The following is a 23337-nucleotide window of genomic DNA, read 5'->3' as shown; positions in this document are numbered from 1 at the left end:
ATAATTTGCCTCTGCAATATTCTGATTACTTTTGATGTAGAGGTAGACTCCTTCCCCTATTTCACATTTGGTCCTTCGTTGCAGTAAAGGTTTAAAATGTAACACTCAAGGGGCAAACCCACCCTACCACATATCTATTACTAATCAGTGTATTTAGCCTACTTCTAATTTTTGAAGTAATGATTTTTTCCAGTTACATGCATTTCGAAGTGTCATGTCAAGTTTTATGCTGTAGTTTTCCAATGACATTGCAAGTTATATGCATGCGTTTGTCTATGTAAAGTCTAAAGACCGAGGTTACTGCACAATTACTGTTCTTCACTCTAATCTTATAGTCATGAAACCTATCATTTTCATTGCGGCTTATTGAACACAGGTTTCCAAAGGGACTAGAAGATGTTTCAAAATACCCTGCACTGATACAGGAGCTTTTTGACAGAGGATGGAATGAAAGTGAACTGGAGGGGGTTCTGAGGAAAAACTTTCTCAGAGTTTTTAAAACAATAGAACAGGTAAGCTTGCAAATTCACAGAAGTAGAAAGGATGTGTTACAAGAAATTCCCATATAAAACCATTATTGTTAAAGATCAACATTTTAAGGTTAGCTGTCACTTACATTCTAAATGAACACTAATCTTTCCATCTTTTTGATATTTTTACAGAGCCAATATGATGGCAATGGTTCTGAATATGGTTCAAGCAATGATCATCTCTAAATTGTAATAATGCAATGCTATGATGCCAGATCTGCCCAGCTATATTCTTTAAAAGGGATAGCTTATTCAAAATGCAGCAGGCGCCTTATCGTAGAGCTAAGCAGGAAAGTGTCACTGTCCATCTTACCGCCCTTCTCTGGATCACCATTCGCAAATCTTGTATTTTCAAGATTATCTCTTTTGTCACAAAATCTTATATAGCCTGGTGTATGAAAATCTGATATATTTTCTCATTCCTCTCTTCTATACTCCCGAACGAGGTCTACGTTCTAATACTCAGCATTCCATGAGCATTCCCAAATTCAAGAAAACTCGCATTGACAGCACCTCTTTTTCTGTGATCATGGTTAGAGTATGAAATGCATATATGTTGGGCACAGTGCAGAAACCACCTTTGCTCAATCTGTAAACACAGCAACAAAACTCATTTATTCTCCGCACAGCTCTGTTATGGCACAGTTCTTTGGTGTCAGGATACAACTTGTTGGGGTATCTGCATGCTTTATATATCAAAAGCAAATAACATTTCCACAATAACCCACCAACTCATTTTGATTCTTTCTTCATTTCAGTGCTTCGAATAGCACCAGCATGTTTCACAGACTTCACTGTAAAGGGCTTGCTTAGAATTTGACAGACAGGGCACTTTGCCACAAAGGTGGTAGAGAAATCTGTCTGTCAAACTTGCAGCTCCCCCAATATTGTCAACAGTCAGTGGAACCACCATGTTTCTGCCTGTGGAGCCTCTGCTGGTGGAAACCATTGACCAGCAACCCGGCTGGCATTGTCAGTCAACGGATGTCAGATCATCCTCTCTATTGGTCAGATGTCATTTTTTTCTTATTATCAGCAAAAGCCTGGCGTTTGTGAATAAGACATAAGATGAATGAACCGAATCAGCTAGGAAACTTCTCCCAGCAGGCTGGGAAATATCTCCCAGCAAGTCATGGTCATCATTTTCCGCCCTCAACGAACACAATCCCACTTGAGCAGAGTGGTTTTGGGCCACCACTGCAAAGTTTCAGTTTGTTGAGAGGAGATGCTGTGGCTCATCTGAAGGCAAAGAGATGTACTCATTCTTGGCAGTGAAATCTAAATACAGAGGGCGTACAGCCACCAGGCCAATGAAGCAAGGCCCTCCAGTGACCTGTCAGAACAGAATATAGCCATCCAAGCATTAAATAAGCCCCTAAGACTGTAATGTATTGTGGGCAGGTTAGACTGGGATTTAGAATAACTGTGGTTTCTGCTAGCTAACGCGGATATCCTTTAGGTGATCCATCCTAATGTTGGATGTGTCAGAGGATTACTTTCAGATAAACTGATCGTGATTAGCTGTTCAAAATGAGCCTGTCCATTGTGGTGTGGAGGAAGTGGCCCTGATGCTGAGACAGTGTCTGTAGGGGTAGGGAATACAACATCCAATAATTCAGGCATTCCCTAGAGCAGGGGTCTCCAATCATTTCATTAACAAGAGCTACTTATGTCCAATAAAAATTCTCCCAAACTACTATTATTACTAGTGTTGTACACATCAGACAAAGTTACATAAGTGGCTACTGTATAAAAGAGTACAATGCTGTAGTCACTTCAGTGCAGCATTGCCAAATGTAAAAAAGGCTTTGTTAATTTGGAAGTCTTCTACAAGGGTAATACCTAACACCCACAGCTACAATTCCCCCAGTACCCACATAATAATATTAGTAATAAGTGTCCAGTGCTGCGTTGTTTATGATTCAAATATCAGTTTTCAATATATTTCAATATATTTTGGATAATAGTTCTCAAAATGCACACATTTTCATCTTTAATACACACTTTTCAATTTTGGTATACTTATACTAATTCAACAAAGCAAAAACTTCTAATTTAGTAGACTGGACTGCATACAAAAGAGCTACTTACAAGTAGCTGGAGAGCTACCAGTAGCTCACGAGGCACTCGTTGGAGAATCCTGCCCTAGGGGCAAGAGAAGTGGGTAATTGTGTGGGTAATTCATGAAAAGTAAGCTATTTACATGCCTAATCCTTAGAGACAATTTAGTCTGTATTATATATGGTCAAAATGACAAATATAAAAAAACAATATTTTTCATGATATCTGATATTACTATTTTCTCCCAAAGCAATACACCTGGTTGTATTGATAGATATGAAAAAATAAAGCAGGAACAAAGCTTTTTGTAACTGAGCCCTCTGTTGGTCGAATCAACTTTTGGTGTAAATCAGTACAGCTCATTCTCTTCCTCATTATAAAAACAAAGATTAAACTAGAAAATAGTGTGATTTTGAAATGGTTTAAATGTTTGTATCCTTATAAGCTAAAGGTAATCAAACATTCATAAAATTAGAATTTTAAAAAATCATGGCTTGTCAAACCTTCTGCTGTTGAGAGTGCAGGAAAATGTATATAATCACTTGCTTCGAATGCCTTGTGAAATCACATGCAAATATATAAAGGGTGCAAGTATAATGAATATCAGAAGTGCACAAAACTAGAATCTATTTATCATAACATGATAAATATAGAAAAATAACAGGAGTCATTACCGTCCATCTTTTCAACAGGCTAATTTGTCATGATTTATGCCTGGTAGGGTTGATGAACAAAGAAGGAAAGTGCTTCTTTAGGCCAACTACAGCTTATTGTGGTCAAAACCATTAAGCTACTGCATTCCAAGGGGACTATATTCCCCCGAAGTTACAAGCGTTTGCACCCCCTAAGCCATGATAGCGATAAAATAAAATGCAGGAATAGTTAGGTTAAGTCCTCTCTACTACAGCACAGCTCCGATGTGGACTATTCACCATACTTGGCCCTCATAAATTCAGTTTAAGGTTGACGGACTTCGATACAGGAGCAACATCCAAGCAAGAGACCAGAGTTCCCAAAATGGTATACAGGATTTTAGGGGGCATTGTGACAAAGGGTCCCATGGGAGAAGGTGCCTGCAGACTAATGTTAGTTATTCACACTTTTTCAGTGACTTTGGAGCATCCAAAGGAAGTAACACATCTGACAAAATATGGAGTTTTTTTTTTAAATTGAAGAGGGACATACCAATGGAGGGACGTATGTGCAGGTAGAGAGCTGCACAATTCAAGCAGAGGATTTTTTGTACAAATAGATAGGTCGATAGTCCCTGGCACGTCAGAAGCTCAGCTAAAAAGAATGGGACCATTCAAGAGTCCTTTGGTGAGGGTGTGAGTAGTTACATTAGTTATAGTTACTTTCGCGTGTGGAAAGCTGAACCTAACTATAACGTCTCTGTAACATTTAGTTTTTGGAATTTCTAAGGCTTTTTAATTTAATTTTGTAACTATAATTTCCTGTAACCTTTCTTTTTTCAGTGAATTTCTAGTTTTTTTAAAGGTATTTCCTAACTATAATGCCCATGCAGCCTGAGTGTGTAAGTGGTTATGTGGGTGTGTGAGTGGTTATGTGGGTGTGTAAGTGGGTATGTGTTTGTGTGGTGAGTGTCTGAGTGTGTGGTGTGAGTGCATGTGTAGCTGGCTGTGTGGGTCTTTCAATGGGTCTGGGAGTGGCTGTGTGAGTGGTTTTGCGGGTCTGTGAGTGGGTGTGTAAGTTGGTGTGTGTAGTTGTGTGAGTGGGTATTTAAAAGCTGTGGGGATCTGTGAGTGGCTACATGGGTGCGTGTTTGTGAGTTGCTGTATGGGTTTGTGAGTGGTTGTGTGGGTGTGTGTTTGGGTGTGTGAGTGAGGGTGAATATGTGTGTGGATCTATGAGTATTTTTTTTTTTTATTGGGTCCCCGGATCCTCCCTAAATCCCCCCCAAATCTGTGAGCATCCGGGGAGGATCTGAGGAATCATCGCATGATTAAAATAAAAAGTTTTTTTGACAATTTCTTGCCCAGGAGGGGTCCCTCACAGACCCCTCCATTAGCCCCTTTGGGTCAGTGTACCTCTACACAGAACCCGTCGATTACCTTTTAACTTTATTTTTCCCACTTGAAACGGTTTTCAATTAACAAAATGGCAGCCACAACTTTCCTCTCAGATTGCGGCCAGCCAATCACGGCATTGATGTTGATGCTGGAACTAGGCCTGAGCGCAGTTTGCAGAACTTCGCACAGTGACCAAAAACCTACACTGCAAGGAGTTCCACAAGCGGTGGAGTGCGTAAGGTCACGCCGTTCATGCTGATCTTTATTGCCAGTTTTTTGTTCCATGCTGGATATTTAGCGCAAACTGCACCATGAGCAGCACAAGAGGGTGCTGCTTCTTTATGCCACTTGAGTCGAAGTGCGACTCGAGGGACAGCATCCTCAACGTGAATGGAAGGTTTCTCAACGTGAGCAGTAGCGGCCATCCGCGACCGCCCGCATTGAAAAATCTCACCGGAAGGTGGTCCGGAGTAAGATTTTCCACGCTCCCGCTCGTCAACATAACATTGGCGAGCGCGGAAAAACTCTGGAAACTCAGCAAGCGGAGCGATATTTCATGCCCAGGCCTAGTCCTAACTATAACTACCTACAAGCGACCTCCAGTAGGTATTTTTAGTTGGTGGTCTCCTTCACTGAAATATGACATTACCAGATATTAGCACCTATGCAGTACGCCATCATCTGACCATTAACAACAACAATTTAATATTGCTTTAACACTGGAGCCTTTTGTTATGTGTTCCTTTCGTCATAGGACTATGAGTCTCCTTGAAACTTTAACATTTATCACATAAATATCTTTATTTTTAATTTCTTGCTGAACTTGATTAAATAAGCTGTGATTTATATAGACATACTTTATGTAAATATATCACCAAGTAATTGTCTCACTTTGAACAATAAATGGATTCTTCGCTGACACACCTAATACGCATAATTCTCATGAGAATTCAGAGTTTCACATCTATTAGACCTCAGGGTCATCTACTGTGTGAGAGAAGACAAAACACCACCTCAATTTATTGTCCTTACATATTGTAAAATCAAGTGATGAACAGTGCCTATAGCAGCTACACACATTGCGTTTGCCAATTCTCACAAGACACTTCTACCAGAACTAAGCAAACAATACCCAGAAAATATGTGAAATACCGGTGAACAAATAATTGGGGTTAATGCAAGATTTGCTTGCATATAACAATTTCATCCATGCCTAATTCTTTATTAACACTAATGGAGAAATTAATTTTATAACTTGTACTGATCTAATTCCCCAACAAGATACTGGGTAGTCTTTTCACCTGTACTACTTCTTCCAACTGAGCTGGAGCTATGCGTCATCTTGTCTCTTTGATAGGTTCGATGCCAGTGTAGTAAGAAAGACATTGTTGTGACACAAGTTTTGGTTGCATGTGTACTGCACATAGGTCCGCGCTAACTGTGTCTCCATTAGCTTATGGTAGGCACTGTGTTTTAATTTTCGCACTTGTTATTCTCCCAGATGGGCTTAGATCAGACCAGTGTACACTTTACCCCTCTCATCTAGGGATGGTTAGAGGTTTCTATTAGATCTATGAATGCTCTAATCTAAGGACACGGTACTTGGGATACTCAGCAAAAGCAGTGGGCATCTCCAGACATGTTCCTTCATAGAGACCAGCAGTCTATTTCATGTAATCTTGGTATGAAGACAAGCCAAGAGCTAACTTGGACCTAAAGAACTCTAGTGCGAAGAAAGTTGCTGTTGTGATTTTGGGTTCAGCATTAGTTATGCGAAAGAGGTTCTGCAAAGTACTCCTCCTGCAGCCATTGTGAGCCACTAAGGGATTTGGATCTGCATGAAACCAGACAATCTTGACAGTGTGAAGAGACTTACAAGGATAGTCTTGCCAAGGTAGGAGACAACGCTATATTACAGGAAGACTGAATTATCCATTATTTTGATACAGAGTCAAACATTTATTTCCAGAACTTTGCAATGATGGCCCATTCACAAGCAGTTTCTTGGTCTTTGGACAATGAATAGCCATAGGCTGAATTCTTTCTGGACACATCTCACCAGTAATAGTGCCAGAGTAACATGTGGTCTGAATAATGCAAGGCTGCCATAGACTCAGACGAAAACAGTGAGGCTTTATCTGCTTCTTAGGTAGGTAAACAGTGATTGGCACGCCAAGTGAACTGTGTTTTTTTTGTCAATAATCCTGCTTTCTTCATATTCAACATATACCATTTTTCAGACCATTAGTTCCTTCACATCGGATCCCTGCTGTCAAGCAACTCTCAATGCTAATTCTATCAGAGGAATTGCTTAGCAGAGAATATGGAGACATTGTATTTAATAACCAGTATTCTGCAGCCTTCTGATTCAATTTCCAAAGTCTTCTTTCTACATATTAGTTTCTCTATGTATGCAATATAATAGCTTGGCAAGAATTGCAGTGGTCCCATGCTCGGTAGTGGGCTTAGTGCACAAGCCCACAGGGCAGATTGATAAACATATTTAAGGTCGTATTGCTAGATCTTGGAGGGTCTGCATAAAGGAATCCGTGAAGCAAGGCTTACATTTTGTCTGTTAAAAATACTCCATGGTTGGCACTGGTCACCGGTCAAATTGCATAAAGCTGGCCTACTTTTGCATGCTGCTTGTTGGAGATGTTCCAATTCTGGGTGTGACACAACTCACATTATTTGTGAATGCCCAAGTGTACAACCTTTTTGGAACTATGTTGGTAAAACCTTGCATTCCATAATGCCCGTGTATCTACCACTCACACCTGCCAACATTCTTTTACATGATATACGTAATTCTTCAAAGCTCTCTAAACCACAACACCGTCTCTTCCACACTGCATTGGCTAAAGCTAAAATATGTATTCTACGTCATTGAAAGTCATCATCCCCACCTTCACAGGAAGAATGCTTAGTGGCCATGATACACACGGCTTCACATAAACAAACGATCTATAGCCTTCAGGATCAAACTGACATATTTCTCCAGATCTGGTCACCTTTCTTAAAAGCAAAAGCTGATGATACTACTAACTCTTCTGTTCCTCTCACTGCACCCAATCAAGGAGACTAAGTCTTTGCTCTACATCTTCGTTTATTAAGTCTTTCCTACTATTACTTGCTTTATCTCTTTCACTTTTCCCATATTCTTTTCTCATTACTTTTCCTCCCCTCCTATTTTTCTCCCCTACATTTCTGTACTCTGGTTCCACCCCTCCACATTATTCTTCATATTTATTTTCATCTCCTTTTCTCTTCCTTACATTATTCCACTATTTTCTCCCAGATCTATGTTATCTTAAACTTTTGCAAGGTGAGTATTTTTCTATGATAACACTTTTCTCTATCATTTTTATGATGATCTCATGTATAGTCATTGGCTCATATTTATCTTTGATCTATTTATATTTCATCAATTAATATAAGCTTTATCAACTTCTTATTTTTGTCATTTGTATATGTATTACCTTTCTCACATTCTCCGCCCCTCCCCGCTCTTTTCTTCTATCTTTTTCCACTATATATCTATTTAATTATTTATTTACAATATGCCTATTGATATATTCCATATTTATACGGTTTCATCCATCAGCACGTCATGTTTGCATTATTACCTTTTATCCTTATAGAAGTACTTATGTATTTATTAACAATTTATTACAGCCTCCCTATTCTTGTTCTTTTTTTAATTAATGTTTTTGATACACAATGACCGTAGTTGTGACAAGTCATACAACGTATTCAGTTAAATTAACATGACCAGTAATTCTAGACACAAGACAATAGGACTTTTAAACTAAACAAATGCAGCTGGTTGACTAACCAAGGTCAACATAGTGGGAGAAAAAGTAAAACAACCACAACAAAAACAACAACAAAAAAAGAAAAAAGGGAACAGCATTATTCTCCAATTCATTTAGTTACTGGTGCCCATAACTTCTTACCCATATCCTGTTTCCTACGACCTTTGAGTCTATAAACGGCTAAATCCATACAATATATGGCCAGTAGTCTAGCTCTCCAATTTATAAACGTGGGAGGGTCAGGACTGATCCATTGAGATGTAATGTTAGCACTTAGAATAGCCATTGCCATGAAAACTAAATCTATATCCGACCTAGTCCATCCCGTAAAATTCTGAGTCTGATCAATCCCCAGGATCGCTAAACCAGATCTTATTAAAAGCGACTTGCCGAGGATCTGAGTCAGGAAAGATTCAATATCTTGCAGGTATTTAGCCAACTTTGGGCAACTAAAAAACATGTGGATCGTATTGGCAGCTAGAAGCCCACACCTACAACATGTCTTTCCCCGTGACCCGGACCATTTAGCAATTTTTCATGGGGTATAATATAAATCAAAAATGGACATGTAATATTGTGCTCTCAGACTGCCAGTTATTCAAATCTAGTTAGCCAATTCAATAGAAGCTTCCAAATCCGTACTGCCCTAAGCAAGTTTAATGTCCCATCTGAAATTCTGAGTGGCTAAATCGCCAGGGAGAGTGGAAAGTAGGGTTTGATAGATTTTCCCAAGGTTGGATTTAGATGCTATAATATCCACCAACGGTATCTTAGCGTAATACCACTTCCCTGTGTCATAGTTTTAGTCAGGAAACTTCTAATTTGTAAAAACTTAAAGAAATGTCTTGTGGAGAGCCAATATTTTTCTTGAAATTAAGAAAAATAGCGAATTTCCCATTACTAAAAAAGTCTCCAAAACGTTAACTCCGAGGGCACCCCACCTTCTAGCTATTTGGTCCTTGAAAATTGGCAGTAACAGACCATATATTAACAAGGGGTATACGTATTCAGATTCGAAACGCCCAACTGTCGCCTCATTTTTTTCCATATTGAAAATGCTGATTGAATTATTTTGAACTTTGTTTTCTTGTAATAACTTGGTTAGATGATTCTGGCTAAGCAATTTGGTGCTTCGTCCCCTAATAAAAGCTCAAATATTGTAGGTTTAACTGGTTCAGGGACTGACACCTTACTTCCGCCCAGCAGTGTCCCCATCTGCTGCCCAATGGTAAAGCCTGAGAGACGGGAGTCTCCAACCCCCCTACATCTTGGAAGGATTAACCATTAGGTGCTCCTTTAGCTTTATGGCAACTCCATAAGAATCTGATGCAGACTTGTTTGGCTCTGGAGATACAAGAAGCTGGAAATTCAAGAGGTATTGTCCGGAACAGATATAGAAATTTTGGAAAAAATAATCTTAGCTCAGATGCAGTCCCCGGCTCCTCTAAAAAATTCCACAATCCACTTTGAAATATATAGGCAGTATTCTAATTCGAGTAATAGCTTCCTGTCAAAAGACCAAGTTGTCATTACTTGTGCATTATTTCCAATCGGGAGTTGGATCACTAAAGGGTTATGATCAGGTATAAGTCTTGGAAAACGCTCACAAGTAACTGTTCCAGCTATTGTATTGGTGACAAAAAAGTAGTCTAATCAAACAAAATTTCTATGGGGGGGGCCGAAAAGAACTCCGAATTCCGTTTGACGCTGACTATGCCAAATATCCATCAATCCATGTTCCTGGCATGACCCCTGTAAAGCCTTGAAAGTCTTGACCTTCGTCCGGAATAGGAGTCGTTACTTAGAAGATTACAGCTGGCATTCAAATGAATGTTAAAATCAACACAAAAAACTATCAAGAGAGACAACAGAGCTAGTTCAATATTTAAGTGACCAAGACTAGTAGGGTCCTCTAAATTGGAACCATAGAAAGAGCAAATAGTGTACAATGTCCCCTGATAACTGCTTCTACGATTGCCCATTTACCTAAGTTGTCTTCCTTAACTCGATTACAAGTTAAAAGCCCATGCCTTGCCATTATAGCAGCTCCTCGAGTATTGGTAGCTTGACGGGTGCAAGCAAGGAGATCGAGACCTAAATCCTTTAACCACATTCGATTATTCCAACGGATATGGGTCTACTCGAGACATAATACATCGATCCTCGTATATCTAATACGTTTCGCTAATATACCCCTCTTTTTCCTGTCATTGAGGCCACAGCAATTCAAAAAGCAAATTCTAATATATTTAATACTATCTGCCATACCTAAAAGTTACTTCTAGAATCCAAAAAGACACAAGGATTTTACCGCCAACTTTACAGCAAAAAAAGGAGAACTTAATGCGAAATTTAATCTTGTCAAAGTTACTATAGTTGTCATAAATAGTCAATTGAACAAGTGCTAGAGTGCCAGTATTCGCAAGTTATTTCGTCTAGCACAATTTTCTAAGTCAGTCAGTTTCATCAGTGTATCATCCCTTAACGTTTGCATTGACTCGGTCTTCTTTTTCTGCGTGTTTAGCTCATCCTCCAATTGAGATATCCTAGCTTTCTCCTCCCCGATTCCAGTTGCAAAATCTGCACAAGTCTTGGTGATTCTTCGAATTGAATTTTGCAACTTTCTACAGGCTCCTTGTGTCCGAGAGCTCTCAGCCCTAGTATCCTCCCGATGGGCCATGATCACTTGATATATCGTAGCCAAAGTTATTTCTTCAGTGCATTGCATCGTACTGCCAGATTCAGCCTGAATCTCTTTTCCCCTCAACAGCTTGATTCTCTCCTAGGTTTGGAGAAAAAGAGTAGTCCCATATCATACTACAGGTGGCCCCCTCAGCCCTGCTGGCCAGGGTAGGCACTTTTTTGATTGTTTCAAGAGTAGACAAGGATCTATCTGACTCTTCTTCCCAGTGCAGACTACTCGTGTCACTCCCTTCACGAGCCCAATCATTGCCCTGACTTTCATCTTCTGAAGAGTTGGAATGATCAGAGAGAAAAAAACTTATCCATAACCTGCTCCTCTCTACAATTAGAGTCATTGTCATCTCTCAGGGTAACCATGTTGTTATGCAGATCTGAGTCTAAGTCTTCCCTACCAGTACCCAATCCATTGATTATCTGGACTTCATCTCCCAAGATGCATTGGGATTGCAGTGTTAATGGTAGAGTTGGACCATCCATTTTTGCCATTGCTGCTGTTTTTTCCGTGACCCGAGTTTCAACAGGATTGACTGTGGGATTCAAAGATTCAGCAATGAGACCCCCTGCGCCCAGTTCTTCCCCCCCCCCCGGGGTGAGATCTCACCTATTGCTCCCCCACCTCCGACCATGCTGATGTCCAGAGTCCGGTACCCTTTCACCGCCTTCTCCCCTTGTAGCGAAGAGTCCCCAACTTTAGCTTTCCCTGAAGGAGATCTTCCAGCATTACCCACAGCAGGATTAGCGGAATTTGCAGAATTGCCTATTGTTTTGCTTTTAGCTGACTGAGCCTTAAACAACGCCGGTATAGTTTGCTTACCGCGTGTTACGGCTCCGTTCTTTGGAATTTTCTGCTGCTCGCCTCAGTTTGTCATCTCTGTTCCAGATCTGGGGGTCGTAATCACAGAGCCTCCTCTGGCTCTGTTGCCTGCAAGTGCCAATTTCCCAGTTTGTTCGGGGCCCGCAGCCGAACCGCATCCTCTCACTCCCTTGCTGTTTGTCTTTGGCGGCATCCTTGCAGTTCCCTCCTTCAAGTCGGGAAACAAAGACCGAACAAGGGTTGAGCCGCAAAGAGCTTGGGACGCCAGCCAACAGGGAAGCAGAGCCCTCCAGAACCAACTCTGCCTTCCCCAGTGCATCCACAACATCCAATCCGGCTATGGGAGGTTCACTGGTTCCAACGGTAGGTAACATCAAGCAGTTTTCTTTCCACTCAAAAAGTCAGCTACTTGGAATATTGCAGTGTCCAGAGCCGCTATCAGCACAGGTCTCGACAGGAGAGATGGCCAGCTCACTCGGCCGAGTGACCGGCCACCATCTTGCCCCCTTTTCTTGTTCTCCTAATGTATTTTATTGTAAAATTCAATAAAAAATGTCAACACAACAAAAGGTTGAATTACTAATGACAATCATACAATTAATTAAAGTCCTCCTAAAGGATATGCACATTTTACTCTGTCTACTACAACATATTCAGCCACCACATATTAACCAGAACTTCCTTCGTTTTTTTAGTTTTACTTCCTAGTTTTCTAGATTTAACTTGTGCTCAGCAAACAGACTTCAATTCCTGCATCAAGTAGTTTCTGATTCAATAATGCTTCACGCTACTTTTAAGAGATCGTATCTTGCTATTAACACATTTACTACTACATCTTTGATCGTTCGCTATTATTCAGAAACTGATAATTGGCTGACTGCTATTTTGATATGGAAAACTGATTATGAAAGGGACCTGAAGTGAAGGAGAGGGTAATGGTGATTAACTACCTACTAGGATCTATTTTACACACCCAAGACAACAACTTTAAAAAAAACTAAAACATTTTTGTAACCAACATAATTCCTGATAATGCAGTAGACTGCTATTGAAGATTAACAAAGACTCAGGAAATGAAGGCGCTAAGATGTCTATTTAGTGTTTCCCAGGAAATAACACAGATTTTAAGATATTTAATACTGTCTAAGCAAGAATATAAATGAATACCAAAAAATGTGTATGCTGCAATATACTCTACAGGGATTACTCTTTTTTCAGGGATGATTTGTTTTGTCTATCTACAGGTCAGAGACAACAGCAACTTGAAGCCAGAAGAGGCAGAAATTCCAATTAATGAAGTGGATAATCCATGTCGTTTGAATTTAGCAAAAGTTACCCTAGCCAATAAGAAACATAATACTATATCAGGAAAAAACTCTCAAGAAAGGGATGTGTCTTCTGTAATAACAATTGTCACTATGCTCACATGTATATGTTTGCAACTGATGACAGTACAATGAATGAGTGTGCAATTAGGAAGTATCTACAATTAGCTTTTTTCACATTCAAGTTATTACACTTCAATAAACATAGCACTGTACATCATTGAACATTTAGATTAAATTGTTTTATCAATGTATATAAACTATCGAAAATGTTGATTGCAATGCTTTACAGTAGATCACTTGTGGCTAAGTTCGACCATTGTGTCATCTACCTCAACATTTGCACTAATGATATCAGTGGACCATAAAGCTGTTGATTTTCTATGGTGGTCCACAGCTAAAAATTGGGTGCTTGCATGTTAAAAATGTTAATGCAATCAATCTAAGGACAAAAATAAAGCAACCCGACAAATAAAAAATAATTGGAAAATGACCTACAAGAAGAGAGAATAAACTGATGGAAAGGTGTGCTATTGGTCTCTAAAAGTATTTGTCATTTATTGGAAATGGACTACAGCGGTTTGGAACCACTAAATAATTTGAGTAATCTAGCAGTTAGTGCTCTTAAAAATCAGGGCATATTCTGTGACTCATTTGCTTGTGTTTTTTTAATGATGGCAACATAGTAGAAACTGTTTGCAGATGCGCCCACTCATCTAAAACAAGTCTCACTTTCTCTAGCAAAATTCTCGAAAATTGTGAAAGTTGGAAGATTAGTGGACTACAGCGAACAATCATTTGGAATCCAGAAACGATCCAAGTTTTTCCATTGGTTGTGCAATAGTCAGACTATTGCCACGCTGCTAAAAATACAAATGTGTATGTATGTCTATTTTTTGGTCAGTTAAAATTCTCAGCCCTATCCGCTGCAACAAGCTACTAGATAGTAAATATTTGCACAACCCACATCCCTTTTTGACAGTAAAATGCTTAATAAATGCTTTAGTCATGAGCAAACCTGATTAATGCAATGGTTTCGCCCTTCTCAAATTGCGGTCCTGCTACTAGACAAGGGATGTATGACGTTACAACGCAGGCTATTACAACGCGGTTTTTACATTGCAATCCATTACAACGCATAGCGCTTTGGGGTGCTGGATAGTGAAAAGTTTAATTTACTATTCCAACACCAGTCCCCGTGGACACTAGGGAAGGTGTTGGATAGTAAATTAAACTTATTCCCTATCCTAGAGCGCCCCCAGCGCAATGCGTTGTAATGGTTTGCGTTGTAATGACCGCGTTGTAATGGTAGTGCGTTGTAAAAGTTTCGTTGTAAAGGTTGTTCACCCTAGACAAGGCCCTCTAATTCATCATTGAAACTCTCTTAAATCTACCTAGACAGACCACTGCTTCCTACTAATGACATAAGGTTGGATGGCTCTCTGCAACATGCTAGGCTTTATTTAAACTGTTTACAATATCATGCATTGGAACACTCAATAATACCTTACCACACCCCTCTTGATATGTACGTACCTGGCCAAAAGTAAACTAGTAACTACCTTCTGATCTGCCGTACACATCCAGATTCAGATCTTTCAGCCTTCTTGCTCCTGAGGATTGACACATCTCATCCTTTCCCAGTGACACACACTTAAATTTTACTGACAAGCCTTATCTACTGACCCACCTACTTCCAAATTACTAACTACCGAATTAGGAATTTAAATATCTAATGTCTCCTGTCCACTTTATTTCCAAGATCTACACTCCGGCATCTACATACAACACGTTTAAATATAATTATCAAGCTAATAGAGTTTTCATGCGTCTCTGTTGTAATGCTATACACCGCCACTGTAGAAATGCTTCAAAAAACAAACAATTGTGGATCTAATATGTTGTTTTTGCCACATATTTGGTATACTAACCACATGATTATAATAAATGAATGGGTTTCTATTGCTACACCTTCCGATAAAACTTTAGGAGAATTTATTTTAAGGCATGCATAACTGTATTGCTCTAATTAGGAGTGGCTAGGATATTGCGATGTGTGGTAACCACACAAATCCCATTGAAGAGCCTGCCAGCTAACGCCACACTCTCTGCTTTTATGCCAAACCTCTCAGGCAAACAAGCACACATATTAACCGGACATGCAGATTTTTGTGCGCTGACCACCAAATTCAGCATTCCTATTCAGTTTCTACTATCATGGGACAGAACTGTTGAGTGAAAGTTATTTATCAGACCCAATAAATTCCATACCAGTGGTGTCAGATTTTATCAGGTCCAATAATTATTGTCTCAAGCACCGCACCTTTCATAATGAGGGCCTACCAAACAATCAATGAGGATTTATAACAAGCTTTTACAATGCAATAGGTCTCGCATTTGTTAAAGTTGGAGCTATTGGCATTGACAATGATGTTTACTTTATTTTCAGTAGATTTATATGATTTTGTTATGATCCTGTGGCACTGGAGAATGAGCTAATGGGAAATAAAAAAAGAGCCAGCCTCTGATGAAGGGAGGTACAGGGTAACGAGGAGAGCAGAAGGGCAGGAGGACCAGGGGTGGTCGGGTACCATTAGGAGAGATGACAAGCTGAGGTGAAAAGAAGAGTCTGGTATGAAGCAGCGACTCTGGAGAAGGGAGGGCCAGGATAACAAGCATTAAAAAAGCAATAGGTCTTGCCTTTCATTAAGTTAAAGCCATTTGCTTTGCTATACAATACCATTAGCAAATCAAATGGCTTTAACTTAAATAAAGGCAAGAGCTATTGCATTTTCAATGCTCCTCAGAACTCTTTAGATAAAACTATATGTCACACAAGAGTACTCATGTACAGCTGTACACTGGAACACTTAGCATGTATAAAGGGTATAAGTAAAGGTGTTCATTGCCCCCACAAAAAACAGCAATTAGGAAATACGCATCCCATACAACAATGAATACACAAAATCACCGAACAACTACAAGTGTCAGATGTGCACTATTAAAGGATACCAGGACCGCAACGTCACGTGCAGCATCAAAGTCCATCACTGATTATTTAAGTCACCTAAATACCCAAATGCCTTGTTTACACCATTCACTGAGGCCATTAAGGAAGAGGCCTTGGCTGCCTGGAGGAGCTCAAGTGGACAATAGACATGTGAAGTGAATAACAAAGCAAGTGTGGGGGGGTGCTGGGCCTTATTAGGCTGAAGGAGAAGGGCAAATTCAGCTTCTTGCTACCAATCCCTCCACCCCACACTCGAAATCCCTCACTCCAATTGTGGCAGCTGAGCAAGGCACATTCCATTAGGGGACAGGATGTGGTGTAACCCCAGAGCTGCCCACTCTGCCGAGATTGTAATTGGGGAACCACGTTCGGGTGTCGGCATTGGCTCAAGGTCCTGAGATTCTGGGCAACTCACTATCTCCTGTGGCTACAAAAACGAATGTGTCCTTGTGTAAAGGGTGCTCACAAAGCGTTACGATACCTTTGCCTTGAGTGCACGCTATAGAGAAATGTAAAAAATATATATATGTGTATATGATGCTGGCTACAAAGTTATAACTATCTGAAGGTGCACACAATGCATGGGAACATTCAGGAGCTATACGGAGTAGCGGCCCCAGTTCCCCATCCCAGGTCGCTGTAACCCCCAACCCATGTTTTAAACCTGCTCTCCAGACTACTGGCCGCTGCTCCTCACCTGCTCCCTGTCCCATAAAGGATGGTATTTCACTTTTCGCAGCTCTAGCTCCTAGAAGATTATTCTCCAGAGCCCGTTCCTTGGCAAGGCGTTGCGGGGCTAAGTATCTACAGCCAAGTAGGAGCGTCCAGAGCAGGGGGTGGAGCCTTGGGGGAAAATAGAGAACCCCTGGTAGGGCGCTCGGGAGAGGTGGCCCTGGGAAAGAGAGGGGTGAAAACTTAAGATCTAAAAAGAGAGAGACGGGGACAAGGGTCAGACAAGCGACTTCCACACTGATGTAAAGTAGCACCTGTATTCCTACAATCTATCCCAGGCAGACAGTGAGGAAGTGGGCGAGCCCAGGACGGTTTTGGAGGGCGGGACCAGCAGCAATGTGGAAACAAGCAGCTCGCTGAAATATTGGTGCATACAGAGACTCTGGTCAGTGGAATGTCAGGCTGCACGCCATTTACGCATACACAGAAGCACCGCCGAGATGGTTGCACTGCCTGCAGTTTACATGCAAGGTAAATTGTCCTTGCGTGTAGCTTATATAAAGTGCAGTAAAAATGCATCACGCTTTCACTATAAGTGAAAGCTCAATGCAAAAATAAACATGCAGCTGCCTTTGCCATAGCCGAATGCAAAAAAAAGTGCATAGCGGCTAATTAGGAGACATGGTCTCCCGCCACCAGTAAAAGTTGCAATTCCGCTGGGTGGGGCCAAAAGCAGACATGGTGGTAACCAGGAGGAACTAAAAATTCTCCTGGACAATGATAAAACCCGGTTTTGCATAATTGGTGATGCAAAATGACACGCACCAATGCAAAACACGGACGGAGCAGAAAGAGAGCTTCTGGAATCTTATTGATTCCAAGAAGCCCTCACAAGGCAAGAGCATCGCATGCGCACTGCCAGCACCAGGCGAGACCTAAAATAGGTAAAGCCTGTGAAGTGCTGGTGGGGAGTGTCACAATGAGAAACAAAGTTGGTGATGAAATAAGTGACTGGTGAGAAATGTAGATCCATTGGTGAAAGGAGGGACAGAATGGCGAGGGAAGGGATAGCCCATGAAGTAGCGGAGTGGAGTGCTATTAGAAGACAGTGAAAGGCTGGGGTGAAAGGAGTCGTCCACTAAGAAGACGAGAGACTCTGGTGAAAGGAGGGACAGTGTGACAATGTGAAAAGAGGGACAGTGTGACAAGAAGAGCAGAGAGAGATCAATGAAGTAGTGGTAATATTTTTATGCAGGTTATTTTATTTGCAGCGGCAGTTTTGTTTTTAGTAAATTAGAGTTACAGCTATTGAGGCTGTAAATCAAGTGATCGGTGCTCAGGAGACAGCAGGAAGGGAAGTAGGTCAGGGTGGAGTAGGGGTGGGGAGATGAGAGCCTGGGACAGAAGAGCAAATTGGGTTAACAGTGAACAGCGGGAGGGGTGATCTGGGTACTGGAGAACAACCAGCTGTTGGCCTAGCACCTTCGGAAAAGCAAATCAATTTGTTTGCCAGTGTGAAATAAAAAAATGCAAATCCATAGTGAAAGCGACTCCGTTCTTACACAATGAAAGGCGTGTTTAAAGTCAAAGCGTTGCCATTTAGAAATAAATAAAGATGCGAGGCGATGCGGATTGCTCGTTGCCACACCTCCCTGTGCATTTTCCGATGTGTTTACTTATTTCAGCGTCGGAGTAGAAACAAATAAGTGGGTAAATGAGTCTTTTGGATCTGACAACAAAAGTTACAAATCCTCATCACGTGCAGCTAAAAATCACAAATGAGAGCATGGATGCAAATCTAGATACAAAGAATGCTAATCAGCTTTTGTCCTGCGCATTTAAATTTCTGAAACAGTTAAAAAAAAAAAAAAAAAATTGTGACTTCCAAGGGAGACGAAATGGTAATTTTTTCCTTGTGAGGGGGGGAGCTTCAGAGGTACCCTCATCGCAGGAAGGTGCTGTGCGCCTGAAGCGAGGCAGAAACTAAGTCTGAAAAACATCTATGGCAATAAGGGGAGGAGCGGATGGAGCTTTGTAGGTACACTGATTGTGGGGCAGACACTGCGCATCTGAAGCAGAGTTGATGGGTGTTGGGCACTCTCGGCGCACTGAAAGCGCTTTCAGTCAGAAACACAGTGTGAAACATCTATTGCATTGAGGGGAGGAGCGATTGGCTCTTTGTAGCTACACTAATCGTGGGGCAGGCGCCGTGCGTCTGAAGCCGAGATGATGGTGAACCATGCACTGCGGATAGGGCTCCGCCAGCCTCACACTACTCGAACCGGCTCCTGTCCTGACCTTCCAGGGCCTCTGCGTGGCTTCCAGTGAGTCACCGAAGACTCCAACACAGACTACACCAACTGGAAAGCCCCTGGAGCTGGGAGCAGCTGCTCACAGCGCTGCGTAACCATGCAGAGTCGTCGGGCTTGGTGGGAAAGGGACTGCGAGAGCCGAAGCCAAGGTTTCCTGTGCGAGTTCACCTATACGGGCACTTGCAGCCCCTTAATCCTTGGCTCTGGCCTCACGGTGACCTAGGTGACCCCCTTCAGAGCTAATGGTAGCGACTCATGGTGCTGCCCCCTGACACGGTGGCCTCAATATCTCCTCACGGATTGGAGCTTCACTGCCGAGGCCAGGACACCACGAGATGGGTCTCCCAGAGCCCAGGACCCTGGCACTGCGAGGTGGAGAATGGAGGCTGCAGCCACAGCGGTCGAGAGGAGTCTGGCATTGCCACCTGCCCCCAGGGCTTGGAGTTGGCTAAGGATGGACAGCAAAGCGTCCTGCCCCCCCAACCCCTGCTCCAGCCACAGGGGCGCCCTGCTCTGCTGCCTCAACACCACCAACAATGTGCCACAGTGTATGTGCCAGGAAGGGTATGAACTGGGCAAAGATGGCACCAGCTGCCACAACGTCGACGGCTGCCAGGTGAACAAGAACAAATACAATCAGCAGTGCGAGAACACAGTGGGGGGGGTTCCACTGCCTCTGCCACCTGGGCTACGAAATGTTCGATAACAAGTGTGAGGACATTGATGAGTGCTACAGCCAGGTGTGTGAACAGAACTGCATCAACCTGCCTGGCACCTACAGGTGTGATTGTGACCCGGGGTACAGCGTAGACTCTCGCGATCCCAGCAAGTGCTAGATATTCTGCAATAGCAGCGAGTGCCCGGCGGAGTGTGACCCACACACCATGGAATCCTGTCACTGCCCCCGAGGTACATCATTCAAAAAGGCGATGCCAGCGTGCTGCAAGCGTTCAGTGTGGAGGGTACACCTAGAACGGTCTGTGTGGATATTGACAAGTGCCTCTCGGAGTACTGTGACTAGGCCTGTGACAACACCTCCCGGCTCCTTCCGGTGGTTCTGCCGGCCCGGGTACACTTTGCAAGCCGACCTACTGTCCTGTAAACTCTATGGCGACGAGGAAGGGAGCTCCGAAGATGTCATCACCCCCACAGCAGTACCCAGGACCACACCACCTCCACATGGGGCCCCTTCACCTGGGCATCATGATTGGCATCGCGGTGGGCATCTTGTCCGTCCTCATTACCATTGTCTTCCACAGGATCAGGAAGCACAGCGTGCACGCGGTGATGGACTGCAAATGTAAACACGCCGAGAAATGCGTGGTGCTGAGACAGATCACCCTGGGCACCCCCTCGCACCAGAAACTTTAGGAGGCATGGGAGAAACCATGCCTGGAAAGACTAGAACCTATTGCAGACGCACGGACCCTCGCTCCAAGGGTGAGCCAAGCAGATAGTCTCATGAGGAAGGTGAGCTATGAGGACAGACTCCCTAGGAGTTGGGGCCACAAAGACAGGCCCGCGGTATCCCCTTGAGCCCAGCAAGCGCTTAGACAATGCGCCTTCACCAGAACCGGACTTTTAACAAGTATAGATCTCTTGTCTTTATGGGGCCAGGTGTTTCTAATTAGAAACACATGGCCCCATAAAGATAAAGTGCTTTTCTACAGCAGCAAAGCAGGTGACCCAGTCCGGATCGGTGGCGGAAGGGCGTCAACAAAAAACCCTCATTTCCAATGGCAGGCCACCGTTTAGCAAAAACGGTGACGCAAGCCAATGGACATGAGGGGCGGGGCTTCGAGTCACTTTCTGAAAACCCCTCATCCAAAAAATCTCTCGCTGAGCGAGCAGTGCTTTGCGCTGCAACGCCACATGAGACCTAATCAGTGGGTCTCTGGGTGTATGCTTGAATGGACCAAGGTTCAGGATAGACTGTTTCCATGAGGAGCAAGGTCCTGATTTGCATTAAATGGGCTTCTGGGCAGTGGTGGCTGACACAGAAAGAGTGGTGAGCAGGTGGAGGGGGCACACAGGGAGTTTTATAATAAGAAAATGTAAAAGACTTACTTGCTGCTGCCCGCCACCGCGTTCTCTTCTGCTTCCAGCTCCTGGTTGCAGCAGTCCCCGGGACAGCATCACAAACTCCCCATTCAATCCGCTCGATGCTCTCAAGCATGAGAGCAGCGTGGGGGATTGGCTTGAGTGAGCTGGATCAATAATCGCTCAGGCACAGGGAGTTTGCGCTGTTTCTCCAACTCGGCTGTGTAATACAGCTGGGTTGGAGAAACCTTAGTGCGCATATCAGTTTTGTCAGCCTAAGACGTCCGACCCAGCTGACATGCTCACTTAAAAGAGCACCTACCACTCCTCCTCCCCCATCTCATGGCTCGATCCACCCCTCCCTGCACATGCTGGCTCAACCAGCAGCTCAAAAAGATAAAATATTGTTTTATTTTTCAGCTACTGGCTCTGAGCCCGTGGGGCGACTCTTATCGGCCATTAAGGGGCCACTGCTGCTTCTGGGGTCAATTTAGAGACTGGCAGACAGATATTCCATTGCAACAGCAATAGACTACCCTGGATGCCAAACTCAAGGTCCATCCAAACTACTTTGAGTCAGGCGGAACACAAATTTTCAGCTAAATGAGTAAACTGTACTCTGTCCATGTAAAACTCAGACAGACCAACAGAGTAAGTGACGTCAGAAATAAACAATCGGAAGGTCCACCCTAATTAGAGCCAGATGACTAACTGTCCGTCACCGCCAAGAATATTCAGACAGTGAGAAACAGTGAAAAGAAATGTGTATATATATATATATATATATATATATATATTCACTGAAAAAACCATAGGTTATAGATCATATATAGTTAGGAATTAGCATTTACAAAACCTTATTTTACTTACACAAAACCATTGAAATTCACATATATAGTTAGTTGTACTAACTATATATCGCGCACCCGCAATCCACTGCTGATCATGTCACATATTACATCATTCATTTTTATTTATTTATTTATTTTATTCGATTTATATAGCGCGTTATAACCCAGGGGTCTCTAAGCGCTTGTCCGGTAAGCACAGCAGAAATCCTGCAAGGGCCATTCCCTAGAGTTATAGCCCACCCCAGGCCTTCTGGAAAAGAACGGTTTTCAACTTCTTCCGGAAGGACAACAGATTAGGTTCCTTACGCAGATCCGCCGGTAGATTATTCCAAGCTGCTGGGAGGGTATTAGAGATGGCCCGACCACCCACTGTCGCCAGTCTGAAGCGTGGTTGGAAAAGAAAGGTTGCTTCAGCAGATCTTAGCGCCCTACCCGGTTTGTATGGAATCAGGCGGGTCTTAATGTATCTTGGTGCCTTGCCATAGAGCGATTTATGTGCAATACATAACCCCTTGAAGAGCACCCTCTGTCTTACTGGGAGCCAGTGCAGCTCACGCATAAGTGGGGACACATGCGTGCTCCTGGGTTTCTTATGAATAAGCCTAGCGGCGTCATTCATCACCACCTGAAGTTTGTCCAAGAGTTTTTGGGGCAATCCTAAATAAAGCGAATTGCCATAGTCCAACCTTGCTAATATCATTGCGGACACCGCTCGTCTCAAGGTGGAATAGGACAATAGTGGAGCAATTTTCCTAAGTTGCCGGAGCAGGCCAACAAAGGTTCCTACCACCGTGGTGATTTGCTTCCGCATGGAGAGTTTATCATCCACATGGATGCCTAGGCTTTTTACTGCTACTGCTGGCTCCGGGGGCGGCCCAAGTTCCCTAGGCCAGAACCCGTCGTGCCATGGATTACCAGCGATGGTAATAGGTAGAACCTCCGTCTTGTCCGGGTTGATTTTTAAAGAGTTCAGCGACATCCAATTAGCTGTATGCTTAAGAATAGTTTGCAGATTTGCTGACGCCCCAGGAGCATTATCCATTTGGATAATGATTTGAGTGTCGTCAGCGTAGTTATAAACCTGACAATCCATTTGATTAAGGAGTGAAATCAATGGTTGGAGGTATATATTAAATAACAGGGGCGACAAAGCCGACCCCTGTGGAACTCCACA

At 42.7% G+C, this 23337-nt stretch overlaps 1 protein-coding gene and 1 pseudogene across 3 annotated transcripts in view; both read left to right on the top strand.

Moving 5' to 3' along the window:
- The window catches only part of LOC144797807 (dipeptidase 2-like), a 516642-nt gene extending 502833 nt beyond the window's left edge, over positions 1 to 13809 (top strand). For 2 of the 3 annotated variants that reach the window (XM_078668596.1, XM_078668597.1), the window contains 2 exons: positions 377 to 512; positions 13198 to 13558. In XM_078668596.1, coding sequence (XP_078524722.1) covers positions 377 to 512; positions 13198 to 13413 — 352 coding nt within the window. In that variant the 3' untranslated portion in view covers positions 13414 to 13558. Of the gene's footprint in view, positions 1 to 376; positions 513 to 13197 lie in introns of all 3 variants that reach the window. The other variant, XM_078668595.1, reaches the window with a different exon arrangement.
- A 5377-nt stretch (positions 13810 to 19186) lies between these two features.
- Positions 19187 to 20643, top strand: LOC144798043 (thrombomodulin-like; annotated as a pseudogene).
- The last annotated feature ends 2694 nt before the right edge of the window (positions 20644 to 23337 follow it).

Source organism: Lissotriton helveticus, chromosome 12, assembly GCF_964261635.1.
Source record: "Lissotriton helveticus chromosome 12, aLisHel1.1, whole genome shotgun sequence".
Classification (NCBI taxonomy): domain Eukaryota; kingdom Metazoa; phylum Chordata; class Amphibia; order Caudata; family Salamandridae; genus Lissotriton; species Lissotriton helveticus.
The sequence above is the reverse complement of the archived record's forward strand: the minus strand, read 5'-3'. Positions and strand labels throughout refer to the sequence as shown.